This window comes from Girardinichthys multiradiatus, chromosome 2, assembly GCF_021462225.1.
Source record: "Girardinichthys multiradiatus isolate DD_20200921_A chromosome 2, DD_fGirMul_XY1, whole genome shotgun sequence".
NCBI lineage: Eukaryota > Metazoa > Chordata > Actinopteri > Cyprinodontiformes > Goodeidae > Girardinichthys > Girardinichthys multiradiatus.
The window spans coordinates 40,281,528-40,299,677 of NC_061795.1; the positions used below are offsets into that span (position 1 = coordinate 40,281,528).

The following is an 18,150-nucleotide window of genomic DNA, read 5'->3' on the forward strand; positions in this document are numbered from 1 at the left end:
TGGCTCTGTTCTGGGGACTCCTCTGGAGATCATTGTGAAAAGACGGATTCTTCATAAAATGAAGAACATTATGGAGAACCCTGAGCTTCCTCTTCATGAGACTGTCCTACAACAACAGAGTGTCTTCAGTCAGAGGCTTCTTCAGATCTGCTGTAAATCAGACCGCTACAGGAGATCCTTACTGCCCACAGCTATCAGCATCTGCAACGACTCTTGGAAGAAACCTGTATGATATGAGCTAAAACAACATATGATTTCCCTTTGGGATTATTGAGATATTTTTAATTTTTAATTGAATGTTGACTTCCTGTCATTATTTGCTCATTGATTAAAACAGTTTGACATTTGATTCCTCACCCATAGCAATGCAGTCTCAATAAGTATTTCAAGACAAGTTACAGTTTTCAGTACATTCCCAAGTCTGACCTGAGTAGTAAGAAATTCAGCTGTGATCTTTGTCAGTCACACAGATTACTGGTTAACGATTAATTTATAATGTGAGACTCAAAGTGAGCCATAATGTTTACTGCCTCTGTGCCACCAAGTGTCAGTGGCTTAATTAAACTTTGAAGGCATGATGCTTCTTCACACCTAAAGTATATATTTTGTAATCGTATAAGAGAAAAATAAACTAAATTGTTTATACTTGGTTCTATACAGTTACCACAAAAACTGCACAATTTATTTAGTGTTTCATGTTGTTCAAAGGTGCAGTTATACAACTATGTAAAGGCTGTTCCTAAATCACTTCCTGGTGGTTATTTTCTGGTCCGGTTCATTTGTACAAAAAAAAAAAAAAAAAAACTGAAGGAAATGTAAAAACACCTGGTGGCATAGATTTAAATTTACCTAATGTGCAAATATGGTTGATTATCACCTCTACCGCTTCTACACCTTTAGAAGAAAAGAAAACATTCTCTTGACATAATTTGTACAATCGGTGCCCACGTGAGGTTGGACTCTGCTAAAAGTAGGGTCCATGCTGGCCACCATGTGATATTTGCAAAGATGGATCTATAACCTGTAATGGCTGAACATTTATGTGTTCTTTATCATAAAGAGTAAACATTCCAAGGAGTTTAATCAGGATTAGACCTCCTTACAACCTCCAGTATTTGATGTTTTTCTGAAAATAGCTCAACAGTTTTCATCAGACCGTTTCTTGCCCAGAAAAGAGGTTGTTAATAAAAATAGCAGAAACAAATTGCTCCTGAAAAGAAACGTTATCATCAGTCTACAGTGAGTGTTTACTTGATTTAAACTATTTATTTAAATGAACAAAAAAGACAAACTAATGAATTCCTGTCTTCACTTTAATTGAAATTATGATGCACCATATTGCTTAACATTAAAAACTAATCTTTCCTTCATCCCAGATATATTGTATTTATGTGGAGGTAAAGTGCTATCCTCCACAGATTATTGCTGCAAGCGTACCAAACTGTACAATTGTGTAGCTAATGTGTAACCTTCAGAGTCTCTTACTGAGAAAGAAAATCCAACTACTCTGCAGACCAGAAGTTTGAAAGTAACTTAAAGTTTCTGTTTATAATGCCTTTGTTAAACATCAGTACAAGTTCTATGGATGTGGACGTGTGTTTAGTACATGATTGGACTTTGTTTTCATTGATGTGAACTATTTACCTCCGTTTACTTTTAGATATACACTGATGTTACCAGAAACAACGTTAACAAAACAAAATTTTGTTGCAAAGTATACCAATGAAACTATGGGCTGTTTGAACAAATTTGATCTTACTTTAAAACGTTTGCCCTGTAGTGTACACTGTATGTTTTAATGGCCGAGAACGATTTGGCATTTTATGATTCTGACCCAGAAGCAGCAATCCAGACCAAAATAAAGTTTATCTTTGGCCGATTCTGCTGCCACTTTAGGTTTGAAATGAAATTAACTTGAAGTTAACTTGAAGTTTTAAAGGCTGGGTTAACAAGCAATGCTATGCTAAGCTCCTTACTTGAGGTTGGCTAATGAGGCTAGCCTGGCTTTGGTGATGAGCTATGTTTGGCTAGTTTTTCATATTTTAGCCCATTTTAGTTCCTACCCAAGGTAGTGTAATTTAGCTTGCTTCTTTTGGGTAACAATCAGCGCTGGGCTGTCACCGGGGTAAGCTGACATGTTTTAAACTTGCCATGTGCAGAAGAAAAATGAAAAGGAAAATGTTATGCGTAAGTTCTTGCCTGGGACTATCAAACCACTGAGGCTGGATTCCTACGAAGAAAAGTGTGGAAATATGTGATTTAAATTCCAGGGATAAAGAAGTTTGGAAAATGATATTATGGAAAGTCTAACCACTGCCAAAACATATGCCATAAATTCTTATTGAACTTTTGTATTTATACTTAAAAATGAGCAAAAAGGACTGAAAATCCTGAAACATTCCGGTCTTTAAAATTATGGAATTTTGGCATGAAGAATGCGTAGGAACCCTGGTGGTCTGATTCCTCTTGCAATATAGTTATCTGTTATGTTCCAACAGATATCTCGGGTCATCGGTCTTTAATGCTGTGTAATTTTTAAATAAGGTCCAAGAAAAGATGAGAGAAATAAAACGAGGGAGTTAAAAACAAAAAGTGGTTTCCAACTCTGTGACCTTCAGATGCATTTTTTTTTCTGACCCCAATGGGTGTTTCACAACCTACATTGTGGTCCTGACCCCATCTTTGTGAATCACTGGTCTTAAACCCTGTTGGTAAATAATGCTGTAATCAAGTCAAATAGACTCACGAAACTCTCTACTTTATGCATTTGTCTTTGATTGCTTTCCATGTTTAAAATATCTGTAATTCCTCCTTCGGTATATATCTGTTAGGTTTTCCTCCAATATTGCCTCTAGTGAAGTTTATTCATTTTTGTTAGTGTTTTTGGTCTCTGATTCATCTGCACACGACTGTTGTGATCGTCTTAGTTTGCTGTTGTGCTGTGCTCCTGTGCTTAAAACCTCACAATACCTGTTCCCCTTTAGTCAAGTCATGCTGAATCATCCTGCACAGCCAAACTTTGAGAATTTTAATTGTTAGTCCATCAAACGATTTGTTACTGTAAGAGAAAATGACTGACAACCAAAACCAGGTGTGTTTCTAAGGCAACTCTGATGTTTTCTATTAGTAATTTGAATTAAAATAAATGTTAGAAAGGTTAGTTTTAACAGCCTGAAGAAAATTCACTCTATTTTGTTATGTGTTCCCTGAATGTTATTTAAAGAGCTAAAACTAGCTCTGATTGGATGAAGTTGCTGTTTACCTGTGGTCAGGTGCGTGGAGTTTCAAAGTGTGTGAGGCTCATTATGCAACTGGCAGTGCACATGTGAGCTGAATGTTCTGTAGACATTTACATAAAAAAATACTTTAAAATCTTAAATCTATTTATCAATGTAGGATCGTGGGGGTGTGTTTGTATTACGTGCTCGGCTGGAACAGTGCTGTGAAATACACAGTTTATTAAAATCATTGGCAGATACTTTGCTGTTAAATCAGTCCTTTTCGTTTTCACTTTACTAGTGACAGATAGCCCTGTGGCAGAGTTACTACTGTGTTTGTGATTGTTGTTCCAGTTGATGAACCAGGCCAAGCTTCAGCCGTCAGATGGCCTCACATCTGACTATAGAATGCTTTTGTATACACAGTAATTCATGAATGCAAGGTGCAGCGGCTCCCGAATAAGCCCACATCATCAACCCGCCACCACTGTGTAGAATAACTGGTATGAGGGGTTTGTGGTGATTTTCTCCTAACATGCCCACATCATGGTTATAAAACAGACCTAGAGCACCCCCTATTCCCCACCCTTGTGCTTGAAAGTTGGTATGAGATCTTGAACTGAGCACTATAGCCTAATATCTCTACTTTGATCTCATGTTCCACAAGGTTTGATTCCCTCAGAGGAAACTATGCAATACACAACGTGGTGCCGTATTCTTTTAGTGCGAAGCAGCTTTTTCCTGGACGCCCTCCCGAACGTGCCATACTTGTTCCGTGTCTTTTCATTAAATTTTCCACTCAACAAAACTGGAGCTGTTGGGTTTTTGTAATTATCTCCTTGCACTGCTCGGTTTAACTTTCGGTGATGTTGCAGAAATATCCACTCCTGTCTTAAATGTTTTCCACTGGTAAATAATCTTTCTCTTTGTAAAACGAGCACCAACAATTCCCTCTCAGCGCTCAATGCTAACGTCTTTCCTTCCTGGCATTGTTGTAAGACACATCTGTGCGCTGCAGAGCAGCAAACTGCCAGAACATCTGCTTTTATAGAGCTAATTACCCTGTTGATGAGTTAATTAAGTGCATTGAAGAAGCAGCACCTGGCTGCCATTTTCCTAATGAATCCAAGGGAAGCAGCAAGGGTGTACCTAGTCTCTCTATTTTGAAATCTGCTGAGTATGGCAGGTGTGATTGTTTTCTAGCCACTGATGTTTTGTAATAACCAAACATCATGGAACTGCTTTATTACTGAAATAAAACCACCCAGCTATAACTGTCTATTTTAACACAATAGTCCAGATTATTTGTTTGTGTTGAATTTGTTGCTCCCCCTCAATTGGAGGCTTATAAAAACCTTGTTTCCTGTCAGATTCCTTCAACCTGCATGATCTGCTTTAAACTCACTCTTGTGGGGTTTCAAAGCTGTTTCCAAACAGGATGCAGGATCAATACACTTGTTTCACCAATTTAAGGAAACAGCTCCTCGCATTTTGAAGAAAACCCGTTTGGGACATTTACATCTCCAGTTCTGCCAACATTACCCGAAAGCACCGCAGAGTCGATTGATGGCGCTCTGCTCGGGTCACGTTAGTCGGGTTGTACATCTAAAGTGGGACGACGTGCAGCTTGTTAAACAGCACTTAGGCTATGCTGCTGCGGATACAGAGGGCGTGTCGCTGTACTGCACTCAGCAACAGAAAGCTGTGCCGCTCTTTGTTTAGGCATGTAAAGAAAATACAACATACAAAAATAAATGTGTGTAGATGGCTCTGAGATATGATAAGAGTTTTACTGTTTGTCATATTCGTCCATAACAGTAAAATAAACTCATACTTGACTGAACTCTGGGCCCAGTATCTTCTCTAAATGGGTTTATAGACTTTCTCCTTCCTTTAAGGCCATGAAGATATAAATTAAAGGTAGCAGGAACCAAATTATTTCATGGTTATAAAGTTTGGCTGCATCAGAAATGTTGTCCTATCAATGTTTAGGTTAAAACCAATGTGACTTTACTGTGAAGTTATTTCACATTAGAAAAATGAAGGATTAAAAGTCTTTTTTAAATTTTTTTATTGTTGATGCTGTTTTTGTTTGAACTTTGGGATATTATCATGATCCGGGTTTGCAAGAGGTCCAAATGCATTGATTCATTCTGCATTGGTGTGTCTTATTTTGGATATATTTAAAATATTTCAGACAGACAAAACTAATTCTAATTACCTTTAGTAAAGAAACATTGTTAGCAAGACGGTGCCTTTTTTGTTTCCTCCACAACATGATGAAGGGATGGTTTAAAGTTGCAACAGTAGGTGTTAAATAGTAGAAGGAATATCTGTAACAAACCACAGCCGACCCTGAGCACATGCCTCGCCTCTGCCCCGTGATAAATATTTAACCTGACTGTTAAACCTAAAGGATCTGCTGCTGGCAGCATCTCAAAGTTCATCAGATGTTCCAGTGCATGTATGTTTAGTACTAATAATAAGGCCCCTACACAGTCTAAGCTTTGGATTAAAAAAATGGAGAGTGGAGAAAAATATTTCTATTTCCCAGATTTTATTCACTCTCCCACTGCAATGCCTTAAAGTCCCAAGTCACATCTATTCATCCATCCATTCAGATGGTTTTTCAAGGTTCATTCCTCAAAGCCTGGTTCTCCATTTCCCTTTTCTATACCCCATTAATCCCCACAGGTTTGCTCACACACTCCTACCTAAGAGCTAGTTAGTGACCAAGCAGCCTGACATGTGGGAGGACGTCGATGTATTTGGAGAGAACCCACACATGCACAGAGAACATCCAAACTATGTGCAGAAAGACCTCAGCCGAGGTTCAAACCTGTGTTGCTGCAAGGCAACAGTACCATCAGTTGTGCAACTGTAAAGCCTAAACACTGTATAAAAGTCTACTGTACATTAATTGGACACAACAGATCTTCCTGAAGCCTAAAAAAGTAAAGAAAACTGGAGAAGCCCTGTGGTATTCTATACCTTCAGTTCAGTAGTGACCCTTTTTGTTCTACATTCAGTGGAGAAAATCTTTCAAACCTGTCAGGTTACATTAGCGTCAATTGTTCCGTTTTGCAGATGAGATCTTTTTCTTTTCTGATTTTCAGAGATTAGGCTGATGTATTACTGATAAAATAGTTGACCTCAGTCTGGAAGCATCATGTCGACCTCTGTGGTGTATTTCGTTAGACAGCGTTTGTCGACATTTTGTGACAGAAGAGTCAAACTGACCATTTCTGGATATTTTGTTTCATTAATTTCAGCACAGAAATATCAACATTAACTTCACAAATATGTCATCTTTGACCAAAGAAATGACCTAAATTAGCCTTTCTTGATCTCAGAACAGAACCTTGAGCATTGCTGTTGCTGTTTGAGTAGTTTGACACAAATCTTGAGACGATTTAAAGTTAAGCAGCGGACATTTTGAGTAAAGGCCTAATTAAAAAGACCTTTTCTAATTATTACAGGAAATCCGGTTTTTAGTTTGGATCAGTAAAAGCAGGATATCTCCTACATCTCTACTGAATATTGTGAGACGTTGTAGTAAACTGTGGTTGTTTTGTCAGGCGTTGTTATTTAGGACAATTTTTATTGGTTATAAAAGCTGCTTATTAAACCATTTTAACTTGTTTTTTTTTTTAGAAAGGTAAACTATGCAAATGAGCTCCAGGGTATAACATATTCAGTATTTAGGACTATGTGGATGAGATGTTTGGATCTGATTCGAGTGTTTGCTTCTCCAAGTATGAGGTCAAGGTTCTCAGCTGTGAAAAGGTGGACAGCTCCCTCCAGGTTGTGGGTCAGACTCGGTCTCCAGAGGATGTCTTGGTGCTTTTTTAGCAAGTGATGGCAGGATGGAGCAGGAGAGGGATGCTTTTGTGAAGATGGAGTTGAGCCAACATGGCACAGCTCTCAACCTGCTGGTCCTTTGACATTCCAACCCTTACTTATAGTCATGAGATATGGATCATGACTGGAAGAATGAGATGAGCTTCCTCCAAATGTGGGTGGGGCTCACCTTTAAAGATGAGGTTGTGACCGTAGGTTAGAGCTGCTGCTCCTCGGGATCAAAAGGAGTCAGCTGAGATGGTTTAAGGATCTGATCAGGATGCTTCCTGGACATCTTACTTGGGAGGTTTTCCAAGCACATCCCAGTGAGAGGAGACTCCATGTCAAACTCAGAAATTAAATCCCTTCTGTTTTAGAAACTGATGTTGCTGGTCCTGGAGGAAACCCCTAGTATGTCTGGCTTTCCTCCAGGAGCAGTAACCCCTGCAACCTGAGCTCTGTTGAGCTGAAAACAAATGATGTACAGGTCCTTCTCAAAAAATTAGCATATTGTGATAAAGTTCATTATTTTCTATAATGTAATGATGAAAATTTAATATTCATATATTTTAGATTCATTGCACACTAACTGAAATATTTCAGGTCTTTTATTGTCTTAATACGGATGATTTTGGCATACAGCTCATGAAAACCCAAAATTCCTATCTCACAAAATTAGCATATTTCATCCGACCAATAAAAGAAAAGTGTTTTTAATACAAAAAACATCAACCTTCAAATAATCATGTACAGTTATGCACTCAATACTTGGTCGGGAATCCTTTTGCAGAAATGACTGCTTCAATGCGGCGTGGCATGGAGGCAATCAGCCTGTGGCACTGCTGAGGTCTTATGGAGGCCCAGGATGCTTCGATAGCGGCCTTTAGCTCATCCAGAGTGTTGGGTCTTGAGTCTCTCAACGTTCTCTTCACAATATCCCACAGATTCTCTATGGGGTTCAGGTCAAGAGAGTTGGCAGGCCAATTGAGCACAGTGATACCATGGTCAGTAAACCATTTACCAGTGGTTTTGGCACTGTGAGCAGGTGCCAGGTCGTGCTGAAAAATGAAATCTTCATCTCCATAAAGCTTTTCAGCAGATGGAAGCATGAAGTGCTCCAAAATCTCCTGATAGCTAGCTGCATTGACCCTGCCCTTCATAAAACACAGTGGACCAACACCAGCAGCTGACACGGCACCCCAGACCATCACTGACTGTGGGTACTTGACACTGGACTTCTGTCATTTTGGCATTTCCTTCTCCCCAGTCTTCCTCCAGACTCTGACACCTTGATTTCCGAATGACATGCAGAATTTGCTTTCATCCGAAAAAAGTACTTTGGACCACTGAGCAACAGTCCAGTGCTGCTTCTCTGTAGCCCAGGTCAGGCGCTTCTGCCGCTGTTTCTGGTTCAAAAGTGGCTTGACCTGGGGAATGCGGCACCTGTAGCCCATTTCCTGCACACGCCTGTGCACAGTGGCTCTGGATATTTCTACTCCAGACTCAGTCCACTGCTTCCGCAGGTCCCCCAAGGTCTGGAATCGGCCCTTCTCCACAATCTTCCTCAGGGTCCGGTCACCTCTTCTCGTTGTGCAGCGTTTTCTGCCACACTTTTTCCTTCCCACAGACTTCCCACTGAGGTGCCTTGATACAGCACTCTGGGAACAGCCTATTCGTTCAGAAATTTATTTCTGTGTCTTACCCTCTTGCTTGAGGGTGTCAATAGTGGCCTTCTGGACAGCAGTCAGGTCGGCAGTCTTACCCATGATTGGGGTTTTGAGTGATGAACCAGGCTGGGAGTTTTAAAGGCCTCAGGAATCTTTTGCAGGTGTTTAGAGTTAACTCGTTGATTCAGATGATTAGGTTCATAGCTCGTTTAGAGACCCTTTTAATGATATGCTAATTTTGTGAGATAGGAATTTTGGGTTTTCATGAGCTGTATGCCAAAATCATCCGTATTAAGACAATAAAAGACCTGAAATATTTCAGTTAGTGTGCAATGAATCTAAAATATATGAATGTTAAATTTTCATCATGACATTATGGAAAATAATGAACTTTATCACAATATGCTAATTTTTTGAGAAGGACCTGTATATCACTGCCTGTTTGTGCCGTTAATACCTGAAGCTGATCCTGTACACTTGGAAATAAAAATGGCAGTACTACACTGTTAAATGTCAGATTTAAAAAAAATCAAATAAAATGAAAATGTAGATATTTACTCAGAAGTGTTTGATGGACTATTTCTAATTACAGTTCTCATTACAGTCAGTAAGTTTATAGGCTTTTGTATGCATGTTTTCTTTAGTAACTCAGGAAAGGTTGATTTAATAAACTGGAACCAGCAGCTGTTGGGCAGGTGGTGATGGGAGGAGTTCAGACTGAGCATGCTCAGTTTGGGATCCCTGCAGGAGAAGCAAGCACCGGCCACACTTCAAGGCAGAGGTTACCAATTCTGGGCCTGCATGTCTTGGATGTTTCCATGCCTCATCGGTGCATGTCGTCGTTTTCTGCAGCAGCGTACTAATGACACGCCCCACTAAATCAGATAAATGTGTAAAACATGGCAACGAGGACAACTGTCTTTGCTGCTCAAATGTCGTTGGTCGTAAATTAAAATCATTGCGGGTCATAAGCGGCAGTGATAACAAACAGCTTTTACATTCAGGAGAGAAGAGCAAAGGTCAGAGTGTAATGAGCAAACCACTGGAAGGAGTCATTTTCACACAGTCATTCCCCAGTTTTCTAACTTCTTCTATACCCATTCACACGTCTGCCTTCTTGTACCTCTGATCACCTGTTAACATATACCCTTGTTTTTCCTGTTTCCCTTCCAGACTCTGAGAGAAAGAGGAAAAGCCAGAGAACAGACAGAGAAAACATCTGCAGAAAAAACAAACAAGGTAGAAGAAGAGAATGAGAACTCTCCTTACAAGCTCTGCAGCTCTGTGGATCTAGACAAGGTGTGTTTCCAACATCTACCCATTTTATACAACACCAATGTGCAAACAGACTCAATCCACCCCTCATTTCTTTATATCAGCGGATCTTAAAGTTGGAGAGGAGACTCACAGCAAGTGGATGATGTCTAGAAGTCAAGTCAAATCTATGTGGATTTGATTGTGTAAAAAATCTGTTTCTGTAATTTTGAGATTTGGAAGCTAAAAATTGTGAGAACCACTACTTCAGATTTTCCAACCAAGCATCCAAACCTTTTTTGTAATCTTTTAAGGTGGGTTTCTAGAAGACTTTCTTTGCACTTTGGCAGCTTTTTCCTTCCATTTTTGACAGGAGTATCATTTTGCTTAAGCTATTCAACTCTGAAACATGAATAGAGGTCTGAAAGGAGCATTTTTCAGTGGAGAAAAACTACCGATAAGAGCTTCCTGTGGTGAAGCCAATTTGGAAGGTGGCAACAACTGTCAGTTCCATTAGTCTTCCTTGACCCCTGTGAACCATTCATGCAAACAAAAAGCTCCTAAAACTAAACGATCAGACAAGCGGTGTATGTCTAGTGTCCTGAAAATGTATTTGTTTCCAGAATTAGTTATTTCATGGTCTAAAATATTGAAATCAGATTTTTTTTTATAAATGCTTTTCATCAAGTCCTGGGTTCCTGTTTTATTGATGAGGTGTGCACCCCTGGCTGCTGTTTGGATTGTCTGGCTGAAAAGGTACCTAGGACTCAAGGAGACAAGAAAGAAGGAAGTGAGACAGCATTAAACGAGGGAAATGAAGTAAGGACACAAGAAGGGAAAAAAGTAAGACAAAAAGAAAGGACACAAGGAAGTAAGTGAGGTTGGATATAACGAAGGGAGAACATGATGAAGAAAGGAAAGATGAGGAAGAAAAGATTAAAAGGACCTCAGGATGGGATGAAGAAAGGGTGAATAGACAGAAAGCCACATAGAAGGAATTAGAGAACACAAGGAAAGGAGGGTAGGAGTTAAGGACACACAATGAAAGAAATGAATGAATTAAAGAGTGGATGGAAGAAAAGACAGATAGAAAAACGGGAGGCAGGACGCATAGAAGGTAACAAAATGCTTGAAAAGATGAATGGACACATTGAAAGTGTAATGGTAGGACACACATATACACTGTGAACACACATATATATACATACACAGTGTATACATAATTTTTTTTTGGTTGAATCTATAAAAAAAATACCAAAGTGAAAAAGCAGCTGAACAAACATCTAGAACTACAGGTCCTTCTCAAAATATTAGCATATTGTGATAAAGTTCATTATTTTCCATAATGTCATGATGAAAATTTAACATTCATATATTTTAGATTCATTGCACACTAACTGAAATATTTCAGTTCTTTTATTGTCTTAATACGGATGATTTTGGCATACAGCTCATGAAAACCCAAAATTCCTATCTCACAAAATTAGCATATCATTAAAAGGGTCTCTAAACAAGCTATGAACCTAATCATCTGAATCAACAAGTTAACTCTAAACACCTGCAAAAGATTCCTGGGGCCTTTAAAACTCCCAGCCTGGTTCATCACTCAAAACCCAATCATGGGTAAGACTGCCGACCTGACTGCTGTCCAGAAGGCCACTATTGACACCCTCAAGCAAGAGGGTAAGACACAGAAAGAAATTTCTGAACGAATAGGCTGTTCCCAGAGTGCTGTATCAAGGCACCTCAGTGGGAAGGAAAAAGTGTGGCAGAAAACGCTGCACAACGAGAAGAGGTGACCGGACCCTGAGGAAGATTGTGGAGAAGGGCCGATTCCAGACCTTGGGGGACCTGCGGAAGCAGTGGACTGAGTCTGGAGTAGAAACATCCAGAGCCACCGTGCACAGGCGTGTGCAGGAAATGGGCTACAGGTGCCGCATTCCCCAGGTCAAGCCACTTTTGAACCAGAAACAGCGGCAGAAGCACCTGACCTGGGCTACAGAGAAGCAGCACTGGACTGTTGCTCAGTGGTCCAAAGTACTTTTTTCGGATGAAAGCAAATTCTGCATGTCATTCGGAAATCAAGGTGCCAGAGTCTGGAGGAAGACTGGGGAGAAGGAAATGCCAAAATGCCAGAAGTCCAGTGTCAAGTACCCACAGTCAGTGATGGTCTGGGGTGCCGTGTCAGCTGCTGGTGTTGGTCCACTGTGTTTTATCAAGGGCAGGGTCAATGCAGCTAGCTATCAGGAGATTTTGGAGCACTTCATGCTTCCATCTGCTGAAAAGCTTTATGGAGATGAAGATTTCATTTTTCAGCACGACCTGGCACCTGCTCACAGTGCCAAAACGACTGGTAAATGGTTTACTGACCATGGTATCACTGTGCTCAATTGGCCTGCCAACTCTCCTGACCTGAACCCCATAGAGAATCTGTGGGATATTGTGAAGAGAACGTTGAGAGACTCAAGACCCAACAATCTGGATGAGCTACAGGCCGCTATCGAAGCATCCTGGGCCTCCATAAGACCTCAGCAGTGCCACAGGCTGATTTCCTCCATGCCACGCCGCATTGAAGCAGTCATTTCTGCAAAAGGATTCCCGACCAAGTATTGAGTGCATAACTGTACATGATTATTTGAAGGTTGATGTTTTTTGTATTAAAAACACTTTTCTTTTATTGGTCGGATGAAATATGCTAATTTTGTGAGATAGGAATTTTGGGTTTTCATGAGCTGTATGCCAAAATCATCCGTATTAAGACAATAAAAGACCTGAAATATTTCAGTTAGTGTGCAATGAATCTAAAATATATGAATGTTAAATTTTCATCATGACATTATAGAAAATAATGAACTTTATATGCTAACTTTTAATATGCTAATATTTTGAGAAGGACCTGTAGTAGAACTTACCATTCTTCACAGACCACTTTAAATTCAGGATTTAAGTTGCAGGTAAACTAATAGTGGATCCTGTTGGGGGGGGGATAAAGGGAAGTGAACGGCCATCAGGTCATTCACCCGGGCTCTTCACAAATGGCTCTCGTGTGTTTGTTAACCTTTAAGTTCTCACGCTGTCAGAGGCATGTGCAAGCATGTAAAAAACACACGAGTTCCCACACAGGAACATTTCATAAGCCTGGTTCTTAATGCGCTATCTGGTAAACATCTGTTAACATTACTCACCCTAAAAGTGAGATTCATTCATTAATTCAAACTGTTGCCTCCCCTTGTTAATAATGGATTTAACCTGTCCATCTGGATCGTTTTGTCTCCAGGCAGCATTGTATTAAAAAGGATCCAATGTTCTTGACTCTTCTCGCTGTTTACGAGGCGCAGCAAAGGTATGGTTCACTCCCTAAAGTGTTTATCTCTAACGGCACACTCAGTTGTTGATTTTAAAATCAGTCATTTAAACATCTGGTTGCTGGAGGCTGTCAGTTCTCAGTAACGTCCATCTTCACTCCGCGACGCTCCCTTCAAACAGCGCCACTGTGGTTTGATTTCATCAGCTCCTGGTTTAATTTGCCAGGCGTTTCTTTGACACCACCCCCCCAATTGGTTCCCATCCCAGCGGTGTGCGCTCATCGTATTTGTCCTCACTGTGACTCAGGAATGTGAAGCACGTCTTTACACATGACCTTGTTTCCTTCTGTTGTCTCATACATGTCAAACATCAGAGGTTCAAACCTGTCACATACCTCCTTATGCAAACAAACCTTGCATTTTGAAATATTAGATGACAGCTTTAACTTATTGTTACAATTATGCAACAAAGTCAGCACTGGGAAATTACATGTATTGTTACAGTTTTCCCCTTATTATAGAGGATACTAAAGGTTTTTTTTAAGTGGGGTTGTGTGGTGTAGGTAAAGGAAGCCAGGATCCTACCTGCAGCAGATTAGGGTAACATTTAGGAGTGATCCTAAAACAACTAAAGTTTTAATATTAGCTATGTATTTTTACAGCCAGTCTCATAGATAAAATAATTGTTTATTCAGTGCTTTGTGAACAATGTTTGCATTGTATGCATACATGAAAGCCTGCAAGCTACCTAATCCCAAAAGGACAACTAGACACAGTCACAGTGAGTGTTGTGTATGGCAGTATTACAAAGAGGAAGAACAGTTGGTTTTATCAGAAACAGGATATTTTTTTAAAGAATCATTGTTGCGGGCAAAACCGCTTGGTTGAGAAAACGGTAACAAAGTGAAGATCTTTTTTAAGAGGCCAAATCTTTCTCATGCACACATCCCCAAGTATAGCGTTTTCCGATTGGTCTTTGTGCACATGTTGTGCCTTACAGTTTGGCCTACATGCTAGTGCCACTTGGAATAAAAACTTTGTTCTGTAACTATGGACTTTCTGACACATCGGCAGTGGACAATAAACCCTATGGGGTAAGAACGCTGTCAAAAACAACGTGTAAACAATGATGTACAGTAGGTGGCAGTATGCACCTCTGAATTTGTTGCGAACCGCCAGCAGAAGAAGAGAAGAAGCAGCCAAAAGAACGGACCAAGAAACTACGGTACAAAGTCAGGTAATGTTAAAAAGTTTATATATGTCTTAATGTCGTTAATATATGCCCTCGGTCAGTTCTTTTGGCGCTAGTGCTGCTGCTTCTTCTTCTTCTGCTGGCGGATCGCAACAAATTCAGAGGTGCATACTGCCACCTACTTTACATCATTGTTTAACTCCACCCACTATATTCTGAGCCTGAGATCACGTGACACCAAGTCGCTGATGTAAATTCGTATTCTCAAAGAAAAGAAATCGTATTCACAAACTGTTATAGCATATTGTATTCATAAAGAATAAACCACAAGTAAATAGTGATCCTTTTAAAATAAAAACAAGAAACCAGCTACACCTTGTGGACCTGATTCAGGAGCAGTCCAACTGTTATCTCACAATGGTTAGTCTGTCTGTGGTCCATTAAAACCACCAGGATCCTTCAGAAAGCTAATAATAAATGCTCCGTGTACACCAAGGCCAGCCTCAGCACCTCAGAGCTCTCAGGTTTGTGTTGGTGAGTAAAAACAACTTTATTGCTGCCTGGTGCTGACAGGAAGGGGCTACAGAAAAACATAAAAACCACCCAAATATCATTAACTTAAGACTATAAAGATTTTGATTTTTTTAATTGCTTCCTGCTCTTAGCAGCTGCTAGCTTGACTCCATTATGAGAACGTTTCAGATTCTTCAACCTTGAATCAACCCGCCAGCTGCTTGTTGCAGGAAACACTGGTTTCTGATTATACCGGTGATTTCAGATATTTCTTTTTCGGGAAGTTGGATGCTTTACCTGACCACACAACAAACATTTTCACTTCGTTTTTTTCTTTTTTCAACTTAATGTTGAGAGTTTCTTTTCCTCATTGTGATTACTGATAAAACCACAAGCAGCTGATACACAGAACTCACTTTACCTGCTCGGGGATTTTGCTTTCCAAGTGTTGTGATTATGAATATGAATATATTATTTAATATTAATACTTTAATATTTTATCAAATAATATTTCGGTTTGTTAAGGGTTGTCCTGTGAATACCAGCCCAGTAAGGCAGTGTTAACAGGACAAAATCAAAAGGGATGAGCCAAGCTCTGGCATTATTGAACAGCATAAACTCTGCACATATATGGAATGAATTCACACAATTTCTTAAAATACAAGAATTTATTAACAAAAATAAGTGAACTCAAAGTCAAACATATTTCAATCAACAAACTCTTTACTATGCTAAAACAATCCAACTAAACTACCAAGCAGAATTAAAGAATAGGGAAGAATAAAGGGCTATGTACAATATAAACAAGTTGATTAAAGATGATTGGAAATCATGACCAAAAAGAGTGATGCAACATTACCGTGCAATGTTTATGTTTATGTTTGAGAACCACGGATTATCTTGAAGAATCTGGAAGTGAAGTGAAGTTAGTCTTGGAACTAACTTAGGCAATAATTGGTAAACCTTTAGACAACCATTCACAATGCAAGATCAGATACAATATTATTTTAATAAAATCATATTTTAAAGAATGATTTGCTCAATAAAACCAACCTTCTGGATGACCAATTCTCAATGGTGTTTATTAGCTGCCTTTATTTATTCAAATAATATTTAAATAAATATTATTTTGAATAAGAACCAAATCTTTGAGAAATGGTCTTAATTGTGTTACATAGTTAACAAATTTAGCAAAATAATATTTAGGGAATATTTTTCTAGATTGAAAACTAACCTTTTTGGGTAAATGATCTTTAGCAGGGAAGCACGTGTTCTTAGCTGTTAGCAGTTGGAGCTAACAACAGAAGCTTATATCTTATCATCAGAATCAAACACATACTTTAAAATACCATTAATACAAGGGTTAAAATGCATAAGCGTGGACGGCGCGTTATGGCCGATTTTCTGTGTTTAAAATCACCCTTTAAATAAAGTTTTTCTTAACTTTTAAAACAAACAGAACACACAACATGAGCACGTGTGCTGAGCAGATAATCTGCTAGCACTAAGATAGCTGAGTTTTCAACATAAACAAAACCAAACGTCATAAAACGAAAAATGTTTAGATTATTTCATCCTAAATTACTTCTCTCTGCCCAAAACACAACCTCGTACGTGAATCGTGCTGAGGAAAAGTTGTCTGGGGCGACGAAGTTGAAGGAAACATCCACAGTGAACAAAGGGTTAGCTGCAGCTAACTTCCGTAGCTGTGGGGTCGGGTGGCTCGTTCTGTTGGGCCGTCCAAACTGCACGTTACTGCTGTAACCACGGTGAGGCGATCCCGTTGTCCTTCCTTCAGACCAGGAAAACTGCTCCACTCGGCGTTGTAGAGACAGGGTCTCTGCTGGGAACTCTCTGAAACAGTTTGCTTCTGTAGACCTCAGAGAGAAAAGTCAAGCCACGCTTGTACCTTAATTACCCCGTTCGTGAATGAATACCGGATACACAAACAGCAATTCATTCCTACTTAACTTATTGCATATGATCGCGTGATCGTATGACTCTTGCATCCAGTTTGAAGAGTTGTGTCTGTTTGCCAGCAAAGAGACATTAACGCGCTGTGTCCCTCCGTCCAGTTCTGCAGGGGACTTGCGTGGAAGAGGTCAGTGTGTTGCAAAAGCGGGGTTTTTATTTGGACAGTGACGTCATGGGAATCCCGTTTCTGGCTGTGCTGGAAGTAGGTTAATGCGATTTATTTTGAAAGTTCCAGAAAAGTTCGTACTGGCCTTTCATTTTGTACCCACGGTTGTGGTCCCAACACAAGTATAGTTTACCTGTTTTCTGCATGAGTAACTGAGCAGAGCTCTAGCAGAAGCAACTCATCTGTCAACAGTTTTGTTTCACTTCTTTTTTTTATTAACAATATAGCTTTAGTTGAGGATGTTGAACACTTCACGCTCCCTGTCTTGAAGTACATTTGAGGTTTTCCATTTGAAGACTTCCAAAGTTTCTTCAGCTCATTACTGTTTGCACAAATTTGTCACTGCTCAGCTCCCTGCAGGTCCCACCACTGCATTTCAATCAGATTGAGGTCTGGACTTTGACTGGGCTGTTGCAACACCCTGATTATTTTCCTCTATCTGCCAGGAGCGATTGAGGCTCAATGGGAAGATTAGTCCCCCAGCAATCGCAGCGTGTTCGGTTCCACGTGTGTGTGTGCAACAGTGTGACTCCGGTGTAAAGCACTTCGAGGGATCCAAATGACTAGAAAAGCACCATATAAATTCAGTCCACTTACCATTCTGTTACGGATTAGCTGCCGTGTTCAGGATCATTTGCCTTGACTCGAGCATCAGCAGCTAAACACATGGCCTCTATGACATGGTCATTGCTAGTGTCTTTCCTTTTTGATGTTGGGTTAACTCACACTTGTATGCTCCAGAGCATGATGATGATTGGTTAAACTGGTGCTTTATTTTGCAGCACCTGGCTGTATCTTTCCTGCCTAACTCCTATAGGACCTGCTAAAAAACAGAGACATAATTTAAAATAATCTATTTATAGAAAGGTGTACTTTCTTTCTACAATGACTTGGATCAGGATTTAAAATAAAAAAACATTTAATTTCTGACCATCTTTCAGCGTCACCTCCTTAATCTGAAGCATTCCTGTCCATGTTACAAAACTGATCATAGATCAGTGTGAATCTCAACATGGACCAC

The 18,150-nt window shown here is 39.7% G+C and overlaps 1 protein-coding gene across 2 annotated transcripts in view; it reads left to right on the forward strand.

Moving 5' to 3' along the window:
- Positions 1 to 18,150, forward strand: part of fa2h (fatty acid 2-hydroxylase) — a 53,321-nt gene that overhangs the window by 28,493 nt on the left and 6,678 nt on the right. For both annotated transcript variants that reach the window (XM_047388204.1, XM_047388213.1), the window contains exon 2: positions 9,899 to 10,024. In XM_047388204.1, coding sequence (XP_047244160.1) covers positions 9,899 to 10,024 — 126 coding nt within the window. The remainder of the gene's footprint in view (positions 1 to 9,898; positions 10,025 to 18,150) is intronic.